Raw genomic sequence first — 19,187 nt, 5'->3', positions numbered from 1 at the left:
TAAGTTATTGTATATTGTTTTCAGGACATTTTTTTTACACAGTCTCTAAATTATTTATACATGTGTCCTCCTTTGGGCTGTCTTTTTTTTCAGCATTTTAGTACATTGAGACTGCACCAGTAAAACTAAACGTAAAAATCTTTCTAAGCATCGTGGCACTTATTTATAGCTTTTGTTTGCTCCACACATCTTTCAAATACCTCGCTCTCTAAAATTGCATTTTTCCCTTTTTTCTTTTTGAATTGTCTTGCTATAGCACATACAACAAGTAATTGTTCACTAAGGGGAGGTTTTCAAAATCAGCAAGAGGTGGTGGTATAATATAGCATGTGTTCTACTGAAAATAGGAAGACAGGCCACCATTAATTACAAATACGTAAGGCACCACATAAATCCAATCCACACCACAGAATTCAAATCATGCCACAAAATTCAACATCACATAACATAATTAAACTACACTACATACCACTCCACAACCCAACCATATCACATAATTACACTTCGTGACACAATCCCACTCTGCATAATTCCAGTACACTCACAACCACATAATTACTATCCACATAATTCCACGGCACACTATGACACATAATTTTCACACAAATACACTGCATACCACACAATTCACCCCAAATTCCACAACTAACAATTCCAATTCAACACACATAATCCCAACCCAAACCACATACATCCATTCCACTCCAAACCAAAACACATACATAAAAGGCATTGCCATTTACAATGCTAATAGCTCTAACTCTCGCAAATGCGAAACCTATTGCATTGCAAATGATTGTTTTATTAAGCATCACAGCAGCTCCAAAAGCTGCAGGCAGTAGCAAAAGCCGCGGGCGGAATTGATTGCAGCTGGGAATCACAAAAGTCGGTCGGTATGCTTTCCAGCAGCGCGTCTTCCCTAACCTGCTGCCATGAGCTGGAGCAGCGCGCAGCAGGCAGGGTGTGTAGATTGCACAAGGGAGAGTTAAAGCACTCCAACTGCCTACTACCTTCGATCGGGAAACGTAATATATGGTGGCTGGCAACAACAAATATTTTTTTTAAAGATTTCTCCACCATAACACAAGTACGTTGGTGGAATGAGACTGTAGCTGCCCTGTGCTTCTGGGCGAGGAAACGGAAGTGATATATCACTGCATGAGCCATTAAGGATGCAGCAAAAAAAGAGGGACACAGCACTGAACCAATGGGAAGCCAGTAGTCAGGAGAAGTCCTTTTGAAGTACAGCAGGTCTTCCATTAGCACATGCGCGCTGCCTAGGTACGACCTAATACTGAAAAAAAACATTATACCTTCAAAACTTGGCAGTCAAGTGTTTGCACTAAAATATTAAATATTATTATAATGTTCCTGTCATGTATAATTTTAATGGTACAAAAGGGGATGGTGATGGACGGAGCATCTGAATCAATCAAACACTCACACCCAGTCAAAAGATCTGGGTTTAATCCATCACCGTTCTTTAGCCCACTCTGCCACCCCAGTTCAGACATGGCTATATGCAAATCAGTCTGACCCTGTGCCTCATGGGAACAGTCCAGCCCGAACTGCCAAGCCATGCCTTCCCTGGACCGGAAACAAGCTTCCGAGGATCGGTTTCTGGCATTCCAGCCGTCTTCAGCCCGGCTTGCTTGAATCCAGTGGCAAAGTGAGCAAGGGACTCACGTCTGAGCATACCCTGCCACACTTATGGCAGTCAAAAGCGGTACAAAAGGGGGTGGTGATGGATGGAGCATCTGAATCAATCAAACACTCACACCTAGTCAAAAGATCTGGGTTTAATCCATCACCGTTCTTTAGCCCACTCTGCCACCCCAGTTCAGACATGGCTATATGCAAATCATTTTTAATGTCATCATATTTAAGCATCTTAGCTGGAAAATGTACTTTGAACAATCATGAAATCATTTTTAGTTTTAGTGTTTTATAGCTATACTGACTAGACCAGTGCACAGTTGTTCCGTTTAGTGTTTGTCACAGGAAAATATGATTCTTAGGGGCAGAGAGAGAACAATAGCTTTCAAATACTGTATCCTGTACCGATATTACAAACACTTTGGTGACCTAAAAAAAAGATGAATAATAGAGAAAAAAAAGCATTTGCAAAGCAAAGAATTGATCCACTATCCCCGGCACTGAAATGCATGTTTTGTGAGGCGGATGTGAAAAACAATTGCCATCACTCGCAGTGCAAGAATGTTAAGGGTCGATTTTGTGAATGAAATTTGTAAAAACCAAAAGTAGAAGAGGGATGACACAAAGATCCTCTACGAATTATATGTCTATGCAGGGTTTAAATGATAAAATAAGTGCCACGGCATAAACTTCTTCTCTGGAGCCTGAGCCAGGCGGTGGTGAATGTCAGGGGAAACTGAATGCCAATGCTGTGTAGCAGAGGCGTAGCTAGAGCTTCTGGCGCCTGGAGCTATCCCTCAGATTGCCGCCCCTGGGAGGGGGAGCTGGGAAAAAAGGATGGCGAGCACTTGAAAGAGGTCCAAGAGACACGTAGTATCTCCGCTAATAGTTACCTCAATGATGCAAGTTAAATGCAAGTTACATGCACATACATGACATTTTTAAGACAATAACTACCACCCAAAGATCTACTGACTTCGCTTTCTTTGTTGCCCTTCTAGCTTTGGGAAAGGGGAAGGACTTTGCTTGTCACAACTTTAATATGTAGATGCGGAAAATTCAGGCTGAAGCTTTTATTGAAATTATGCAGCAGTGTTGACTAAATTGTGCAACAAGAAAAAGCAAACTATGCAGCATAATGCAGCACATTATGTGATAATATTAGTTCAATATTTTTATATTTTTACGCTTGCTAACACTAGACATAGATTGCACTTCATTGGAACCAGTTTAACACCTGAATATAGCAATAAGCAATCAGAAGGTGATAAGTCAACCTTAGGAAATAACCTTAGGAAAGAACCTTCCACTCAGAGCAGCACATGTCAATGCAATTTTATCATTTTTGAACCATTTGAGCTAAAAACAACCTCTTTAAAAATCGGCAGATTATGCAGAAGATAATGGATTATGTGGCAAATGCGGAAAATCCATAGCTATGCAAAAAATGCCAGGCCTGCACAATCACATAATTCCAGTAACCCTGCCCATAGGTCCCTGCTCAAGGAATCATTCTATCACTTGTAACAATCGACATACAAATTATTGTGGTGTGAATTAATGATGAGTAGAATGTTTTTTCATTTAGCCAATGGAAATAAAAAAACATATTTTTGTTTTACTTTTTGCATTAATTTATTTTTATGTAATATTGCAAGTTAGTAATGGCCTCAGAGTAGGAAGAAATAAAAAAAAACAGAGCAAATCTATATGCTAATTATGAACACATTTTCACTAACTTTTTTGGGAAAATGAAATCCTTTGCAAAGCGTTTCTGTCATATCACTTTTTGCAACTTCTATGTACCTTGTGATTGAAGCCTGCAGCCTCTTTAGTGTGAGTGAGTGAAAGTGTTCAGGATGGCTGTGCGGTTCATTTGCACATCATAGCAGCTACTATCCCTGCTAATTTCACCCCAGTCCCCAGGCCTGAAACTAGAGCATTTCAAAGGTTAATGATTAAATAAAATAACGCGGCAGGGCACAATGGGGCTTCAAGCCCCTGTGAGACATTAGGATGAAAACACTCATTTTCCACTTCACAATGGCCTAGGGTGGGCCAGGGCAATCCTTGAGTGCGACTGGCCCACCCTCTAGAACCGTACCTGGTTGTAGGTATGATGTTACTTGTTGTATCACATATCTGGATGCAATGACAGAAACAGCAAAATACAAGTCAGGCCGCACACAATGCCAAACACAGATTTTTTGCGTGTTTTAAATCCACGTCTTAACGAAATCGGTAACTCCCCTTTAAGAGACCCCCTAGCTTTTTCATCCCACTTAAAGCCCTGTTGGCAGCTATGCTGCCACTCACTAAATATCCCCACCTCACTCGTGGCTCGCTAAAGGGTCTCTATGCCAGGCTGGGGTGGTTGGGTCGAACTTAAATCAACGGCCAGACCAGTCTCCAGAGCCAGCAAATCGCCCACAAGCAGCACTGCACCGACTGCTCCAGGCCAGAATGAGCGCGAGAGCGCATAGCGGTGAAGCGTGTGACGCGTCACTGCTACGTCATTCTCATCGCGAGGGCAGGGCTGGGCAAAATATTTAAATAATTTAATGACGCCCAGGGCCGTCATTGGTAGCGCTCGCGTGCTATAACCTTGATTGACGGCCCTGGAAGTTAGGACGGACCTGCGGGCCAACAGTCAAGAGCTGAGCTCAGCAAATTCAAACGCGGGATGTTGTGGCCGCAATTTTGGAAGCACAGTGTGACTGCAGCTGGCGCACTAGCAGTAAACAACAGTCAGCAGGTCAGGTGCACTCAGCACTCACTTTCAAACTGGGCCGCGCAAGGCACTGGTGGCCCGTTGCGGCCGCGGCTGCCTTTATAATTTATTTGTGGACACAGTGTCCCCAAATAAATTATAAAAGCCGCCACAACTGCCCCCAAAATTGTGCCACTTGGGGCGGACCGCCCCCACCGCCCCCCCAGCCACGCCACTACTGTGAAGTCATTTCATACCTCTTTTATTACCTCCTCATAAGTCTTCCTCGCCACCAGAGTTCCGTAGTGAGCATTAGCTCCACACCAGAACCCTCCAAAGCCATTTAGCATCCCATGCCTACCATCTCTCCCCAGCATGGCCGACCTCTGTCATCCTTGACCCAGTATAAGGGGAGGGTTGACCCATCCCACTTACTGTTTCTTTTGTTCTGCGCTGCAGGCTCTCCATATGCACGTTTCAGGTAAGTGGGGGCGAGGTTCTGTTGTAGCGGGTCCCACGGCCCTGGGTAGGAGGCCCTGCATGAGCAGGCTCAATTTCTGAGTTCCCCTCCCTTTCCCCCACACCTTGTGGCTACCGTATGGTGACATTGGTGTATTCTCTGGGACCAGTTTTCACAGCTCTGCGCTTGCGGGCTCTGGCAATGTGGGGCTCTGCTTTTGTGTTCCGCCCTGCATTGCACAGGCCTTGGCAGTCTTGGGCTAGACTGTTTTCTTCAGCCCTGAATTAGTGGGCTCTGCCGGCATGGGTTTCCGCCGTATTATTTGGCCCGGTACTTGCGACCTCACCTCAGTTTGCTCGCTGCTGCCGGTGGGAGTTTCGAGGATGCAGTGGTGTTCTGCCCGGCATGCCTGATTCCAGACTGTTTGTTTTCCGCATTCACTGAAATGGAGGTCGTGGGGCATGTGCCCCTCTCCTCCGCATCTCTCCTCCAATACTGCTTTGGGCAACCGGAGGTTTTTTGCGTCCTCCGGTCTTCCCGCCTGTCTGAACCCCAGGGGGGTGGCGCCTCTTACGACCTGCTTCCCGCAGACTTCAGGCGACTGCTTTGCTTTGCTGCTAATTTTTTATGAGTTTGTGGGGTTCTGTATACTACAGCCCTTTTGCGGACCTGTTGTTTCTTTTGCACTCCAGCTGTTTGCTGAGTGTGATGTGTTTTGAGTTTGATAAGGGGTTGGTCTACCTCCTGCCGCCCTCAATGCACCTACTCTCTTCCACTTTCGCAGTTCAGCAGGGTCCTGCCTGGCTGGAAAGTCGCCTGGTAGTGACAGTTGCTTTGTGGCGAAGCGGACAATACTCGGAGTAATGAAGATTACTGGTAAGTAACCCTGGCAATCACCACCCTACACTCCCTGCTCTTTTGTTTCACCCGTTCAGGTACTTTTCCATCCCTGCTTTCATCCTTGCTCACTGTTTTTCCATCTTTCTCTTTCCCCTTCCCCATTTACTGCCTTCTCTCTCTTGTTCTGGCTCAAACAAAGCCTCATGAATTAAAAACTACGTTCTGGTCCACAAACATGAATTTTAGTGGTCGCCACCTAAAACCACAGGTATAAACTAAGCACTGTGTTGTGTCTATGTAATTTTTACTTAAGAATTTTTTGTCTACATCAACAATACAACAACTGACAGACCTAAAAAGAAAAAGAATACAAAACTCGTTGAATACTTTGGTCTGTTTGTTCAACTTTTCTCTGCTGTTTCTCCTTGCCACTGCTACTAGACAAGTTTTATTGTAGCATTGGATAGCACTTACTAAACATATGTGGGGCGTTGAAGTGCTCACCCTCATGGACAGCCAGCTGTACCTTGTAGAGTGTGTAGGTGGAACAGTGTTGTTTTTCTTTGAGGCTATTTAGTAATTGTTTTCCTGTTATGTGGGATGACCATGAGGTGCACTTGTCGTGTTATGGAAGATAACGCCTATCGTTATGATAGATGACATTATGTGAATGATAGATGCGCAAATTCTAATTCAAATATGGGGTAAAACATATGGGAAGATACCCAGCACCACCCAATCCATGGGCACGGCAGGTGATTCGTTCATCTACACCAGGAAAGTTGCTATTGCTCATTTCTAGTTGTACCCGATTTGCTAAACTCAGGAGGATATGAGGTGGTGTTGGACCTGACAGAATTCGAACTTGTGACATATAAGTCACATGCACCACTCAAATTAATTTCATAGTTCCCTAAAAATAATACACCACTAATAATTTTTGCGTTCCGCGGTAGATTGCTAGCTGGCAAAAAGTGATTCAACACTTCATCAGGGGTAGCAAGCGCTGTGTAAATGCAAATCCTTCCCTATTCTATCACTCCAATATCCTTTTTCAAACCAAATAACAAACTTGCATGTCCACTGGTCAAATTAATTTTATATTCCCATACAATAATTTCGCCACTAATCCTGTTTTGGTTTCGGAGTAGCGTGCTACCCCCCGAAAAGCACTTCAACACCTAATCAGCATCAGAGGTTGCAGGCGCTATTTAAATACAAACCCTCCCCTCTTCTATCCCTTCACTGTCCTTTTCAATCCAAATAACAAATTAACATTTCCACAGCTCAAGGATGTGGCCTAACGACTAGGGCGGTAGATCACATATCTGGGGAATCGTGTTCGAGGCTCTGATACCTTCGGGTCAAGTTCGCACTATATAAAACTCTGAAAAAAAATCACCTCCAATACTTGTTGGGTCCTGGGGTAGTGTGCTCCTCGACGTTAAAGCGATTTCATACCTTGTTAGGGGTGGTAAACGCTATATAAATGCAATTACAATTACAGTGATACCTTATCCGTGATACTATGTACATCTGCAAATTGGGGAAATACCACTGGGTACCTCTTCATGGCTAGTGACAACAAGCTGTTTCATGATTACTGATCGTGGCACTTCAAGATATTCAACATCGTAGTGATTCTTGTGACATTGTAGATTATGGTATAATGCTCATTCATGGTCGCTTAAACGTGGTGATTCTTTATATTTAGTGTCCATTCTTGACACAGTGGTGATTCTTGTTAATCTCTTAACGTTATGTCTACCTATATGTGTGCATGAGCCTATAAGATTGCATCCATTCAGGCATTAACCCATTTATCCAGCAATCCAGAAATACACTTACCTATTTATCGTTGCGCTCATTCAATATCTGTGCACTTATTTGCTCATTTATTCATTTATGCTCTCACTAATCCATCCAACTGTTGGCACTTAATCTTATAGGAACAATGGGAGCTGCGTAAAATCAGGTTTAGACAGGGCACAAGTCCTAAAAAAAGAAGTGGGGGGACTCTCCAAGGTAGGCGTGGTCACAGGAAGTGACATCACGACAGGAAGTGACATCACGACAGGAAGTGACATCACAACAGGAAGTGGCATCACAGCAGGAAGTGACATCACATGTAAGGCAGATCTATCATTTGCATATAATGCAAGATTTAACAATTGAAGCTGCTTGGTACTTAAGCCTGTGACTTAAGGTCCCTGCATGGAGGAATTAGCAGCCCAAATGTGGATGAAGTTTGGCGAAGGTGACATGAACACATTTTCAAAACGCTACAGGAAAGTTTGACTGCAAGATTTAGTATACATTACAGGTTCCCAGAGAGGCTGCTTCCCACACTCGATAATGACTATTACACACAGTAGGGCTCCATATTCACGTTATTCTATTGATGAGTGTTATATGTTATCTCCCCACCTATTGTAAACTAGCGACTCTGTATTAAATAGTTTTGTCCCAGCTGCCTCTCTCTAGCTGTGGCTAGATTTATTTATTTTATTTATAAAGTTTTATATAGCGCGAACTTGATCCCGAAGGATATCAGAACGCTTTACAATTTGCAGCAAAGGTAACAAATCAGAACATTAGTCTAACATTGGGAATCTTGGCTGAAGACAATGGAGCTGCCGGGGCATTAGCTTGGGTCAATGCCTAAATTTTAGATATATTAACTGGCCATTGTATTTATTTTAGCAGATTTATTTATTTCTATTTATTTTAGGAAATGTATTTAGTTTTGGTATATTTTAGTTTGACTTATTTGCCTTAATTTACTTCAGTGCAACAAAATATAAACATTGCTTTACTTTGTATTAATACTGTTTATTTTTGTGATAGTTCCTAAAAAAAGGGCCGATTATGACTCATGCATTGTAATGGTTGTTTCCCCCTTTACAGAGACTACTTACTATAAAATCGGGGTGGGCCTAGCTCATGATGTCATTTTGTGGGGACCCCTTGAAGAAAGCGGGCAGAACCTTTGCAAAACTTTGTGCCCCCCTATCCAGTAGTGCAATTATCCAAACACTGACAGGATTGAGCCTAAATTAAAAATATACTGACATACGTAATGCCAAGTCAGACGTCATCATGGAGTCATGTTTAAATGAACAATCCAGCACCATCCTACACCTCCCCATTCCACAAAATTATACAATTCAGACCAACAACACAAACTAGAAGGGGGCGTTGCTGTCATCATTAAACATTCCATGTGGAAACAGCGACACACGGAAGAACACACAAGGGTACACCATCATACTACTTACATTTTGTAGCCTGGTGTCAATTGTTCAATGCAGGGCGTAATTTGTGCCAGTGCTTAGCGCCGGCACTTAATTGGCAGGGCCGGGTCTAGTGGGACTCTGATTCTACACGCACGAGGCGCACAGTGCATGTAAAATGTTTTCATTTAACTTACAGCACACTTGCTAGTACTAATACTTAATTAACTCCTCAAGTCTCGTGCAGCCGCATCGCATTGTGTTTAGTTTTTCACATCTCAGTTTACCCCTAATTGTTCACGATCACTTGAATAATGAAATATTCTGAGTGGGAGAGCTCTTTGGCAGCACTCTGCCAGGTTTCTCTCTCGTCACTCTCATGCTGCTGTGTTAAAGAGCCTTGGTTCTACCGCACAAAGAATTAGGGTGACCAACTGGCATTGGTGCAAATTCAGGACGGTGAGTGTAAAAATTCAGGACAAAGGGTCAAAATTCAGGACACAAATTCAGGACAGGAGGTCAAAATTCAGGACAAAACTTTAGGACAATAGGTACGTTTTACAGACACATCAGAGGTTGTGCAATAGTATATAAGTAAGCCCAGCCATTTCCAAAAGTATTCAACCATTTGCAAACCTATCCATCATGTATCCTTCCATCTATCATTTCACTCATCCATCCCTTCATCCATCCCCTCATCCATCCTTTCACTCATCCTCCATTATCCATCCACCCTTTCACCCTATCCATCTGTACACTTATCCATCCACTCTTCATCCCATCCATCCATTCACTCACCCATTCAGCCATTTACCCTTTCACCAATCCAGCCATCCTTTCACTTACTAATCCTTCCACCCATCCACTCTTTTAGTCATCCATCCATCCTCCCTTTCTCTCTCCATCGACCCTTTCACTTAGCCTTCCTTCCTTCCATCCATCCATCCACCCACCCATCCATCCATCTACTCATCCACTCATGAATCCATCCATTGCCCCTATCACTCATCCATCTATCATTTCACTCCTTCACACATCAATTCATCCTTTTGTCCATCTACTCTCCCTTTCACTCACTCATCCATACTTACACCCACCCTTTCACTCATATGTCCATTCATTCACCCTTGCACTTATCAATCCATCCATCCATCAATTCACACATCCACCTACCCCCCATCATCCACCCACCATCCACACACCCACTCATCCATCCTTTCACCCACCCACCATCCAATCCACTGATCCATCCTTTCACCCATCCACCCACCCACTCATCCATCCATCCTTTCACCCACCCACTCATCATCCATCCATCCATCCTTTCACCCACCCACTCATCATCCATCCATCCATCCTTTCACCCACCCACGTATCCATCCATCCATCCCTTCACCCACTCTCCATCCATCCTTTCACCCACCCATCCATCCATCCCTTCACCCACTCTCCATCCATCCATCCTTTCACACACCCATCATCCATCCATCCATCCATCCGTCCTTCCCCTCATCATCCATCCATCCATCCCCTCATCATCCATCCATCCTTCCCCTCATCATCCGTCCATCCTTTTCCCTCATCATCCATCCATCCTTTTCCCTCATCATCCATCCTTCCCCTCATCATCCATCCATCCTTTTCCCTCATCATCTATCCATCCATCCATCTGTCCTTCCCCCTCATCATCCATCCATCCTTCCCCTCATCATCCATCCATCCTTTTCCCTCATCACCCATCCATCCTTTCCCCTCATCATCCATCCATCCATCCATCCTTCCCCTCATCATCCATCCATCCTTCCCCTCATCATCCATCCATCCTTCCCCTCATCATCCATCCATCCTTTCACCCACCCCCTCATCATCCATCCATTCCCTCATCATCAATCCATCCATCCCCTCATTATCCATCCATCCACCCTTCCCCTCATCATCCATCCTTTCACCCACCCCATCATCCATCCATCCATCCTTCCCCTCATCATCCATCCATATATCCATCCTTCCCCTCATCATCCATCCATCCATCCATCCACCCTTCCCCTCATCATCCATCCTTTCCCGTCATCCATCCATCCTTCCCCTCATCCATCCTTCCTTTCATCCATCCTTCCCCTCACCCATCCATCCATCCTTCCCCTCATCATCCATCCTTTCCCGTCATCCATCCATCCATCCCCTCATCCATCCTTCCTGTCATCCATCCATCCTTTCCCCTCACTCATCCTTCCATCCCATCCATTTATCCTGCCCTTCATCCATCCATCCTTCCCCTTACCCATCCATCCATCCCATCCATTTATCCTGCCCCTCATCCATCCATCCTTCCCCTCCATCCATCCATCCATCCATCTCCTCATCCATCATCCTTCCCCTCACCCATCCATCCATCCCATCCATTTATCCTGCCCCTCATCCATCCATCCTTCATCCTTCCCTTCATCCATCCTTCCTTTCATCCATCCTTCCCCTCACCCATCCACCCATCCCATCCATCTATCCTGCCCTTCATCCATCCATCCTTCCCCTCCATCCATCCATCCATCCTTCCCCCTCATCCATTTATCCTTCCCCTCATCCATTTATCCTTCCCCTCATCCATCCTTCCCCTCCATCCCTCATCCTTCCCCTCATCCATCTTTCCCCTCATCAATCATCCAGCTACCCTTCCACCCATACATCCAGCTATTTACATTTTCTCTCCATCCTTCCCCTCACTCATCAATCCATCTATCCTCTCTCATTATCCATTTATTCAATCTTTCATTCATCCATTCACCCTTTCACTAATTCATCCAGCCATTCACACATCCCTTCACTTACTCACTCGCCCACCTTTCCATATTAATTTGAGCTGAGCCCTTTTGAGAAGAGGCCCATCAAGAACTTCACCCTCGCTGCAGGGGCCGTTCCAGGACTGGGACAGAAGCCACCCAGGGCGGAGACAGGATCCACCACAGGGGGGGACAAGAGCCATCACAGGCGGGGGTGGACTGGAGCCACAACATGCGGGACAGGAGCCATCACAGGCGGGGGTGGACTGGAGCCACAACATGGGGGACAGGAGCCATCACAGGCGGGGGTGGACTGGAGCCACAACATGGGGGGACAGGAGCCATCACAGGCGGGGGTGGACTGGAGCCACAACATGGGGGGACAGGAGCATCACTGAGGGGAGGGCAGGAGCCATCACAGGAGAGGGAACAGGATCCACCAGGGTGGGCATGCAGTATTCTAGTATCATCTTGGGCTTCTCGCTCCCTCCTGCACAAGACAACGAGAAGACAGGCTCTATGTCCAAAATGCCATCCCCCACTGTGATGTACAGTACTTACAGGAGATACTCTAAGAGAACTGATTGAACTGATTGTCCTCCATACTTTGTTCATCAGTGTGGGTGCGATTGTGCCATTTCTTTATTGTATTACATTATGCATGTTTGAAGAACCGAGGTTTGCTTACAAATTAGGGACAGTAATTAAGCTCGGTGAAGAGAAGCAGGTGCTGCCTCGGTGTAATCAGGGGTGTAATCTGGCCGAGTCTAGGATGTTTGGGGCCCTGGGTAGAAATGGATGTGTGAGCCCCCCTCTAAATAGCAGATACAAGACGCATTCAGGGCTGTTTGCATGCGAATGGATGCCCTGCTCCTGAACCTGCAGCACCTCCCTCTGTCACCTTCACGCACCTCTTAACAGCTCATCAAGGGCTGGAGGTGTGAGGGCTGCCATCCCGCTGTGCCTCTACAGTGCTGCTGCTGCTGGGGGTCGGAGCTTTCATACAGCCTCGGAGTCAAGAAGGGAGGTGGGGGCAAGCTGTGCCCGGTTCAAATTACGGAAATGCTTTATTTACTTTGTGCGCGCCGCGCTCCCGTTTTTTTAATGGTGGACGCGGTTTTGATTTAGCAGGGTGGACGGCGTCCACCCTGAAAAACCCTCGGAAATAAGTGGGGGGATGCCGTCCACCCGCGTGGTACCCCGACTCGTGCCCTGGGTTTAGTTGTTCATGTGCTACATCAGCTGTTCCTACACTGGGGGTCCACGACTGTATGGAAGGTGTAAAGTGTATATAAATAAAAAAATTACATTGCTGTAAATGTGAAGACACCTTAAATTGGAGGTTTAAAATGTAGTTGGTATGCTTATCTATCATGTTTTGTTAGAGCAGCGCAAATACAGCAAACGTAACACAGTGTGGATGATGGGTAGCCCCAATTGAAGCACGAATAAGAGAGCAGGTATTAGGTGCAACAAAGACAATGTGAAATTCTAGAGTTAAGCATATAACTTCGTGTTTTAGTATTTAAAAAAGCATTTAGAAAAGCTCCAACCATTCCACGAACATTCGAATTATTATTTTTATTTGTTTGTAAATGAAAGTCAGTATGCAATCATTTGTGAATTTGTTTGGTGTATACTTGTTTCTGTATTACTGTGTATTGCTTTAAATTTAAAACCAAGAATTCGCTTTGGCCGGGGTCCTGGCTTCCATTCATGACTCAATGGGGGTCCGTAGATTCCAGCAATGACTAAGTGAGGGTCCACAGAAGTTAAACGGGTAAGAAACGCTGTGCTACAGTGTTTGAATAAGGGCACAGTTCTGTATGGATTTGATTTGATTGCAAAATATGAAAGAAAAGAAAGTAAACACGTTTTTTAATAAAAAAGGCATTTAAGCAGCCCGTACCAGTTCATTTTCTAGGTTAATAGGAATTTCCTTTTCTTTATCTATAGCTGAATGGGGTGGAATGTCAGGAGTTATTGCTACTATCATTCTGGGCATTACTCTAGATGTCGCAAATTTTAATCCTGGAACCTATGCCTTCTTTCGTCGGTGAGTAAATTGCTTTTATTTTAGTTGATTTTGAAAATACCATCTGTCACATGGACACAATTTCCATATGTCTGATTAAACATTATTTTTTGGTATAAATGTCTAAGTTGCTTCTGTGAACGTTTTCAATAGTGATGTTTTTATCAATCAACTGAGAAAGCACAATGCCTGCATTGTTTCCAATATGGTCAGAAAATGTCAGTTTGTCCGTGTTAGACCTGGCACCATTGGCTTGGGTCTCCCTTTCATTTTTGCTGTTGCCTCGTGTTTTTGCTGGTGTAAGATGCTTTGGGCACTGTGCCACTGGTGTCCAGTGCCACAGTGCAAGTGTTCCCTATTGTAAATTAATGTATGATTTGGTGATTCCATGATTGACTGGTTAGGTTTACCTGTCTGACCCTAGTACAGTGCACCAGGAGTGCGCAGGAGCTGTAAACCAAATGCTGCTGGTGGGCTTGCAGCACTGGTTGTGCCACCCACAGAAGCGGCCTGTAAAAGTGTGTCTCAGGTTTGTTAGGTCTTGTACTGCCATGTTGACTGAGCATGTGCACCCACCTGCCAGTCCCTAAACCTTTCCTTTTCTTCATATCACAAACCCCTATTGGAGGCCCAAGGGCAAGGTGCATTGTATGTGTAAGGTAGGACATGCCCTCGTGTGTGTGGCATGTCCTAATAGTGAATTACAGCCATTTTCGATTTTCACTATTGCAACGCTACCTGTTCTCCATAAGCCGGAATGGGCAGTTAGATTATTGCATCATATAATCCTAACTGACTCAGGGAACATGGTAGAAATTTGAGTTTAGTATGCCTGAACTTAGAATGATAAAATACATCTTTTAGTGAAGTTGGTTTTAACATTCTGTGTTTGAAAATACCACTTTTAGAAAGTAGGTATTTTCTTGTCTAACTATCGAAGCCTGCCTCTGCTAGGTTGTGTATTCCTTGTCTGGAGTTTGAGAGACAGGGCTGGGGGACTCCAGGAGACAGAATGAGTCAGCCCAGTTGTGAATAGAGAGATCTGCATCTTGATGGGAGGGAGGAGTTGCACCTGGGACCTGAATAGGGGGGGCCTTCCCTCCATAATGCCGGCTCCACCTCCTGGGGTGCGGCTGATGTCTCTGCCCTGCACTGTGAAAGAAGAGAAGGAATCATGTCAACAAAGTGCTCCAGGGCTGTGCTTTTCCTCCACAATGCTGGCTCCACCTCCTGTGGGGCGTCTGATGTTTCTGCCCTGCACTGTGAAAGGAAAGAAGGAGTCATGTCAACAGAGTGCTCCAGAAATGGTGTGGACTGGGTAAAGGCCCCTCTGCCCTCAGAGGACAAAGGATGTGGGGTATAAATATTGGGACCTTGATCCCAAGAAATTAGATCACTTTTGGACAAACAAGAAGAAACCTTTGCTGAGGAGTGGAACCAGAAGAGAGAGACTATCCCTAAGCTGAAGTGCTGCTTGGGGGATTGGCCTGCAGTGGTTGCCTGACTGCCAAAGAGAGGAGAAAGGGACTTTGTGTACTTTCATCAACTTGTGAGGATCTCCAAGGGCTTGGAACAGAGCTTGCCTCCTGCTGAAGTCTCAGGGACAACAGACTTCAACCCCCAGTTCCCCAAAGATTTTTGGAAGTGCCTGCTGCTGCTTTGGGCCTTCAGAGAGACTGCGTGTTGCAAGGAGCTGGAAGCGCGACTCAAGAGGAAGAAGCATGTCACCGTTGCTGCTGCTGCCGTCATATTGTGGATGTCGCCGCTGTAGCTGTCGAATTGCACCACATCGAGAGAAGTGTCTCGCAATGAAGAGTAAGCGCGTCGCCTTCGCTGCTGCTGCTGTCGCCGCTGTAGCTGTCGTATTGCACCGAATCAAGAAAAGCGCCTTGCATTCATGGAGAAGCGTGCCGCCATCGGAGCTGATGCCGTCGCATCTTGAATGCCGCCGTTGTAGTTGCCGTATTATGCGGAAGAGTCTTGCAACGTCGGAAAAGAGTGTCGCAGCCGAAGCTGTTGTCGTCGCATCGCGGAACAAGGGTGTTGCCACTGCAGCGGACGCATCGAATCGAAACTTTTCGCAACCTCGGAGAAGCGTGCCACATCTGGAAGATCATCACGTCTTTATTTCTTTGCACCGGAACATTGCCGCATTTTCATCGCTGCAACACTTGTGTTGTGGAAGCGTAATGCATCGTAATGTACATTGACTCAAAGTGTCGCATTTTAAGAACAGAACAGAACTAAGCTAATACTACCATTTTAAGTACAGTATTGTGGATTTTTGTCGTTTATGGTCTTGTGTTAAATCTATATAAATAATACTTATTTTTGTTATATAATGTCCATCTGTAGTGTTGTCACTTGATTACTGTATGTGGTCACAAATGATTACACACTGCCTCTGAGATAAGCCTGTCTGCTCGTGCCAAGCTACCAAGGGGGTGAGCAGGGGTTATTTTAGGAGTGTATCCCCTTATCCTTGACTAGAGGCAAGAGTCCCTATTAGTCACAAGTACCTACCTGTGCCAACTAGAGACACCCAAATCTAACAGTCCACAAACCGCAAAGCCATGATTACTAGTGGGCACTGTTCCCTCTAAAAAAAAATTCTCTGTGTACAGCAGTGTACGGTCTCTGTGCGCTGCAGCCATGGCTCTGTGCGCCAAGAACCCAGCCGCGCGTGAGGTTTCAGCTAGAGGCGTTCTTGCTTGATTGTACAGATAACTGACTTAGGTACTGGAATGCCGGAGGCCCGCTTGACGGGGCAGTCGGTCCGGACTGGGAACGCAAAGCGGCCCTGGCAATTTTTACGGAACGGGGGGGGGGGGCAAGTGTTAAGCACTACTGCTGAACAAAACTGGTCCCAAGCACTGCTGCTTTTGTTGCTGGGGCCGATATTGGAGCGTCACTGCAAAACTGCCCCCAGTAACAACACCGGCCCCCCCTGCTCCTGAACTGGCCCCTACCCTTCCAGTCAGCCGGGCAAACGCCTAATGCCTGCTACAGCCAGTCTGGCCCTGGGAAGGCCTTTGTTTGGTGACTGGTAAACACTGGTTCTGTCATGTTGGAAATGAACAGGTGCAATGCAGAGCATCGACAACTACGACAAAGTTACACTAATGTATATTAGGAAACCGGGGCAACCTGCCTCATTCCATAGCACCAGTGAACCTCTGCTTTCCTAACTAACTACACAGGCACAGCTTAGGGATATCTTAAGGATTTTAACGGCCCTGGGACAAACGTATTTAGGGGGCCCCTTTGCGGATCACCTTTCAGTTTATGATTCAGTTTCAGCTCTCTCATGTCCTCTTTGGCCAGATCACAAACGGTGCACAGACACACAGGTTCAAATTCTAAATGCGTTTATAGTTATTATTCAGGGATAGTGATGTGTAACTACAATATTGTAATACAGAAGAAGCTCACTAATACTACTGCAAATAATCACTGTGACATCACCCCATTTCTCATATCTGAGATCCAGTTTGGATCTAAAAGAATATTTTTTATGGATGTTGCATGAAACAATAACAAATTTGTCATAAAATGTCTTTAAACGACTCTCACACCTTACCCAGATTTAAAATAAATTAAAAGAAAATGCTGTTTGCAACAATCTGTTTAAGAATTATTCAAGGTAAGCAGGGCAAGACTTTCTGCCGAATAGAGCTGGCTCTATGGGGGACGGGTAGGGGGTCACTCCACTCTTCAGAACTGAAAATCAATCATTAGTTTATTTATCAGTTCTGAAGATGGTTTCCTGGATACACAGGGGGAGGAATGTGCATAGAAATCCACCACGCCTGCTTTTAGAATCACTAATATATGTTAGTTATTCTGAAAGCACACATGGTGCTTTTAGGCTTGTTCAGGCTTAAGTGAGATGAAAAAAACTGGGGGGTCTCTCAAAGGGCTTGACTGATGTAATTAAGTGTGTGGCTTAAAAACATTCTGCTAAAAATCTGTGCTTAGCATAGTGTGCCACGCGATTGTTATTGTGCTGCCTCTGTCATTGCATCTAGATATATTGTATTGTATTGTAATTGCATTTATATAGCACTTGCTACCCCTGATGGGGTATTCAAGCAGTTTTTTTGTGAGTAGCCCACTACTCCGGAACCCATAAAGGATTAATGTTGAATTAGTATAGTGAAATATGAAAGTAATTTGAGTGGTGGATATGTTAGTCTGTTATTTGGATTGAAAAGAATAGTGGAGGGATAGAAGAGGGAAGGATTTATAAATATATATATTTTTTATATAAAACTCTGCACAACTATCCTTCTAGTAGTTAAAGATAGCATCTGTAAGAATTTCCTTGGGGATCTTAAAATTCCAAAGCATGAACCTGCCAATTGTTGGGCTTGTGTCTCCATCGTGAATTCGGCATTTATTTGAAAACACTTATGTTAAAGTCCCCAGTTGAGGGGGGTTTTGCATTTCAATCCTACATTTAGACATATGCTCCACTGTAAGCACTGCTAACCTGATTGAAAAGCATAACTTGCGTGCAAGGAGCCACTGTTACCCCTCTATGCTGTTGCCATTCCACCAGTTGCCCTGATTACAGCTACACTGGGCACTGGGACAGTAAGCTTTATAGACAATTCATCCAACCATCAGCTTTGTCACCACCTCTCATTGACTCCTATCCCTTATAACGGAGCAAAAGAACAAGTATGCTCTAAGGGATACAAACATACAAAGGGGACCTGAGGCAAGGAGTGGGATGGTGCACATATTTTTTCATAGGGAGGCAGTCCCTCCTGGTAGATTTGTGTGTATGTCTTGCTGGGGGAGAGACAGAAATCACAACACCCAAAATGGACAGCAATGTCTCAATGCTTGACTGGAGTAACTTTTGTTTATTTTATTTTACTTTAAATCTCAACCCGTCCCTTCTCAAATGCGTTACTGATTTCTATACCAATAGCTCTTTGAATGCACCATTTCTTAGTCTATGTAAAGCGCGACTTGGAGATTGTGGTGGCTTATCATACAAACAAAACAAAACCTTTACTTTAGCTGAAAAAAATCTAATACTAATATTTCATGTCCCTTTTTTGTGGAATTGTCGTCGGTTTCACAACTGCTTCCAAAATGTTTACTCTTCTGAAGAATTATTTCAGGAAAGAGCCAGATAACTGTCCAAGAAACACTTGGTGCAACAGCTGGAAACAAAGCATGATCCTCTGCGTGAGACTTACAGTGCTTTTGGCAACAGTTGGCACGAGGTCCCCAGAGGCACCCTCTTACCCCGCAGTCAAACAGAACGGGAATCTCAGGTGGACATGTAAAGATTAAAGTCCACTACAGAGACAGTCATCAGAAGAATATGTGAGTGTAACAAAAACTGCAGACTTACCTTGCTCTGGAGAAACTGTCCTCCTGAAGGTTCAATACAAGGCTGTTGTAGCTCAGATACACTTTGCTTTGTGATTCTGCAATCGTTTTTGCAATATATAATACA

General features: G+C 44.7%; 1 protein-coding gene across 2 annotated transcripts in view; it reads left to right on the top strand.

Annotated features, from left to right (window-relative positions):
• Positions 1-19,187, top strand: part of LOC144823936 (sperm-specific sodium:proton exchanger-like) — an 8,804,346-nt gene that overhangs the window by 2,045,801 nt on the left and 6,739,358 nt on the right. For both annotated transcript variants that reach the window (XM_078682870.1, XM_078682871.1), the window contains one exon: positions 13,633-13,732. In XM_078682870.1, the coding sequence (XP_078538996.1) occupies positions 13,633-13,732 (100 nt within the window). The remainder of the gene's footprint in view (positions 1-13,632; positions 13,733-19,187) is intronic.

This window comes from Lissotriton helveticus, chromosome 3_1 (assembly GCF_964261635.1).
Source record: "Lissotriton helveticus chromosome 3_1, aLisHel1.1, whole genome shotgun sequence".
In the NCBI taxonomy this organism is placed as follows: domain Eukaryota; kingdom Metazoa; phylum Chordata; class Amphibia; order Caudata; family Salamandridae; genus Lissotriton; species Lissotriton helveticus.
Note: the sequence above shows the minus strand (reverse complement) of the source record. Positions and strands in the feature narration are given on the sequence as shown.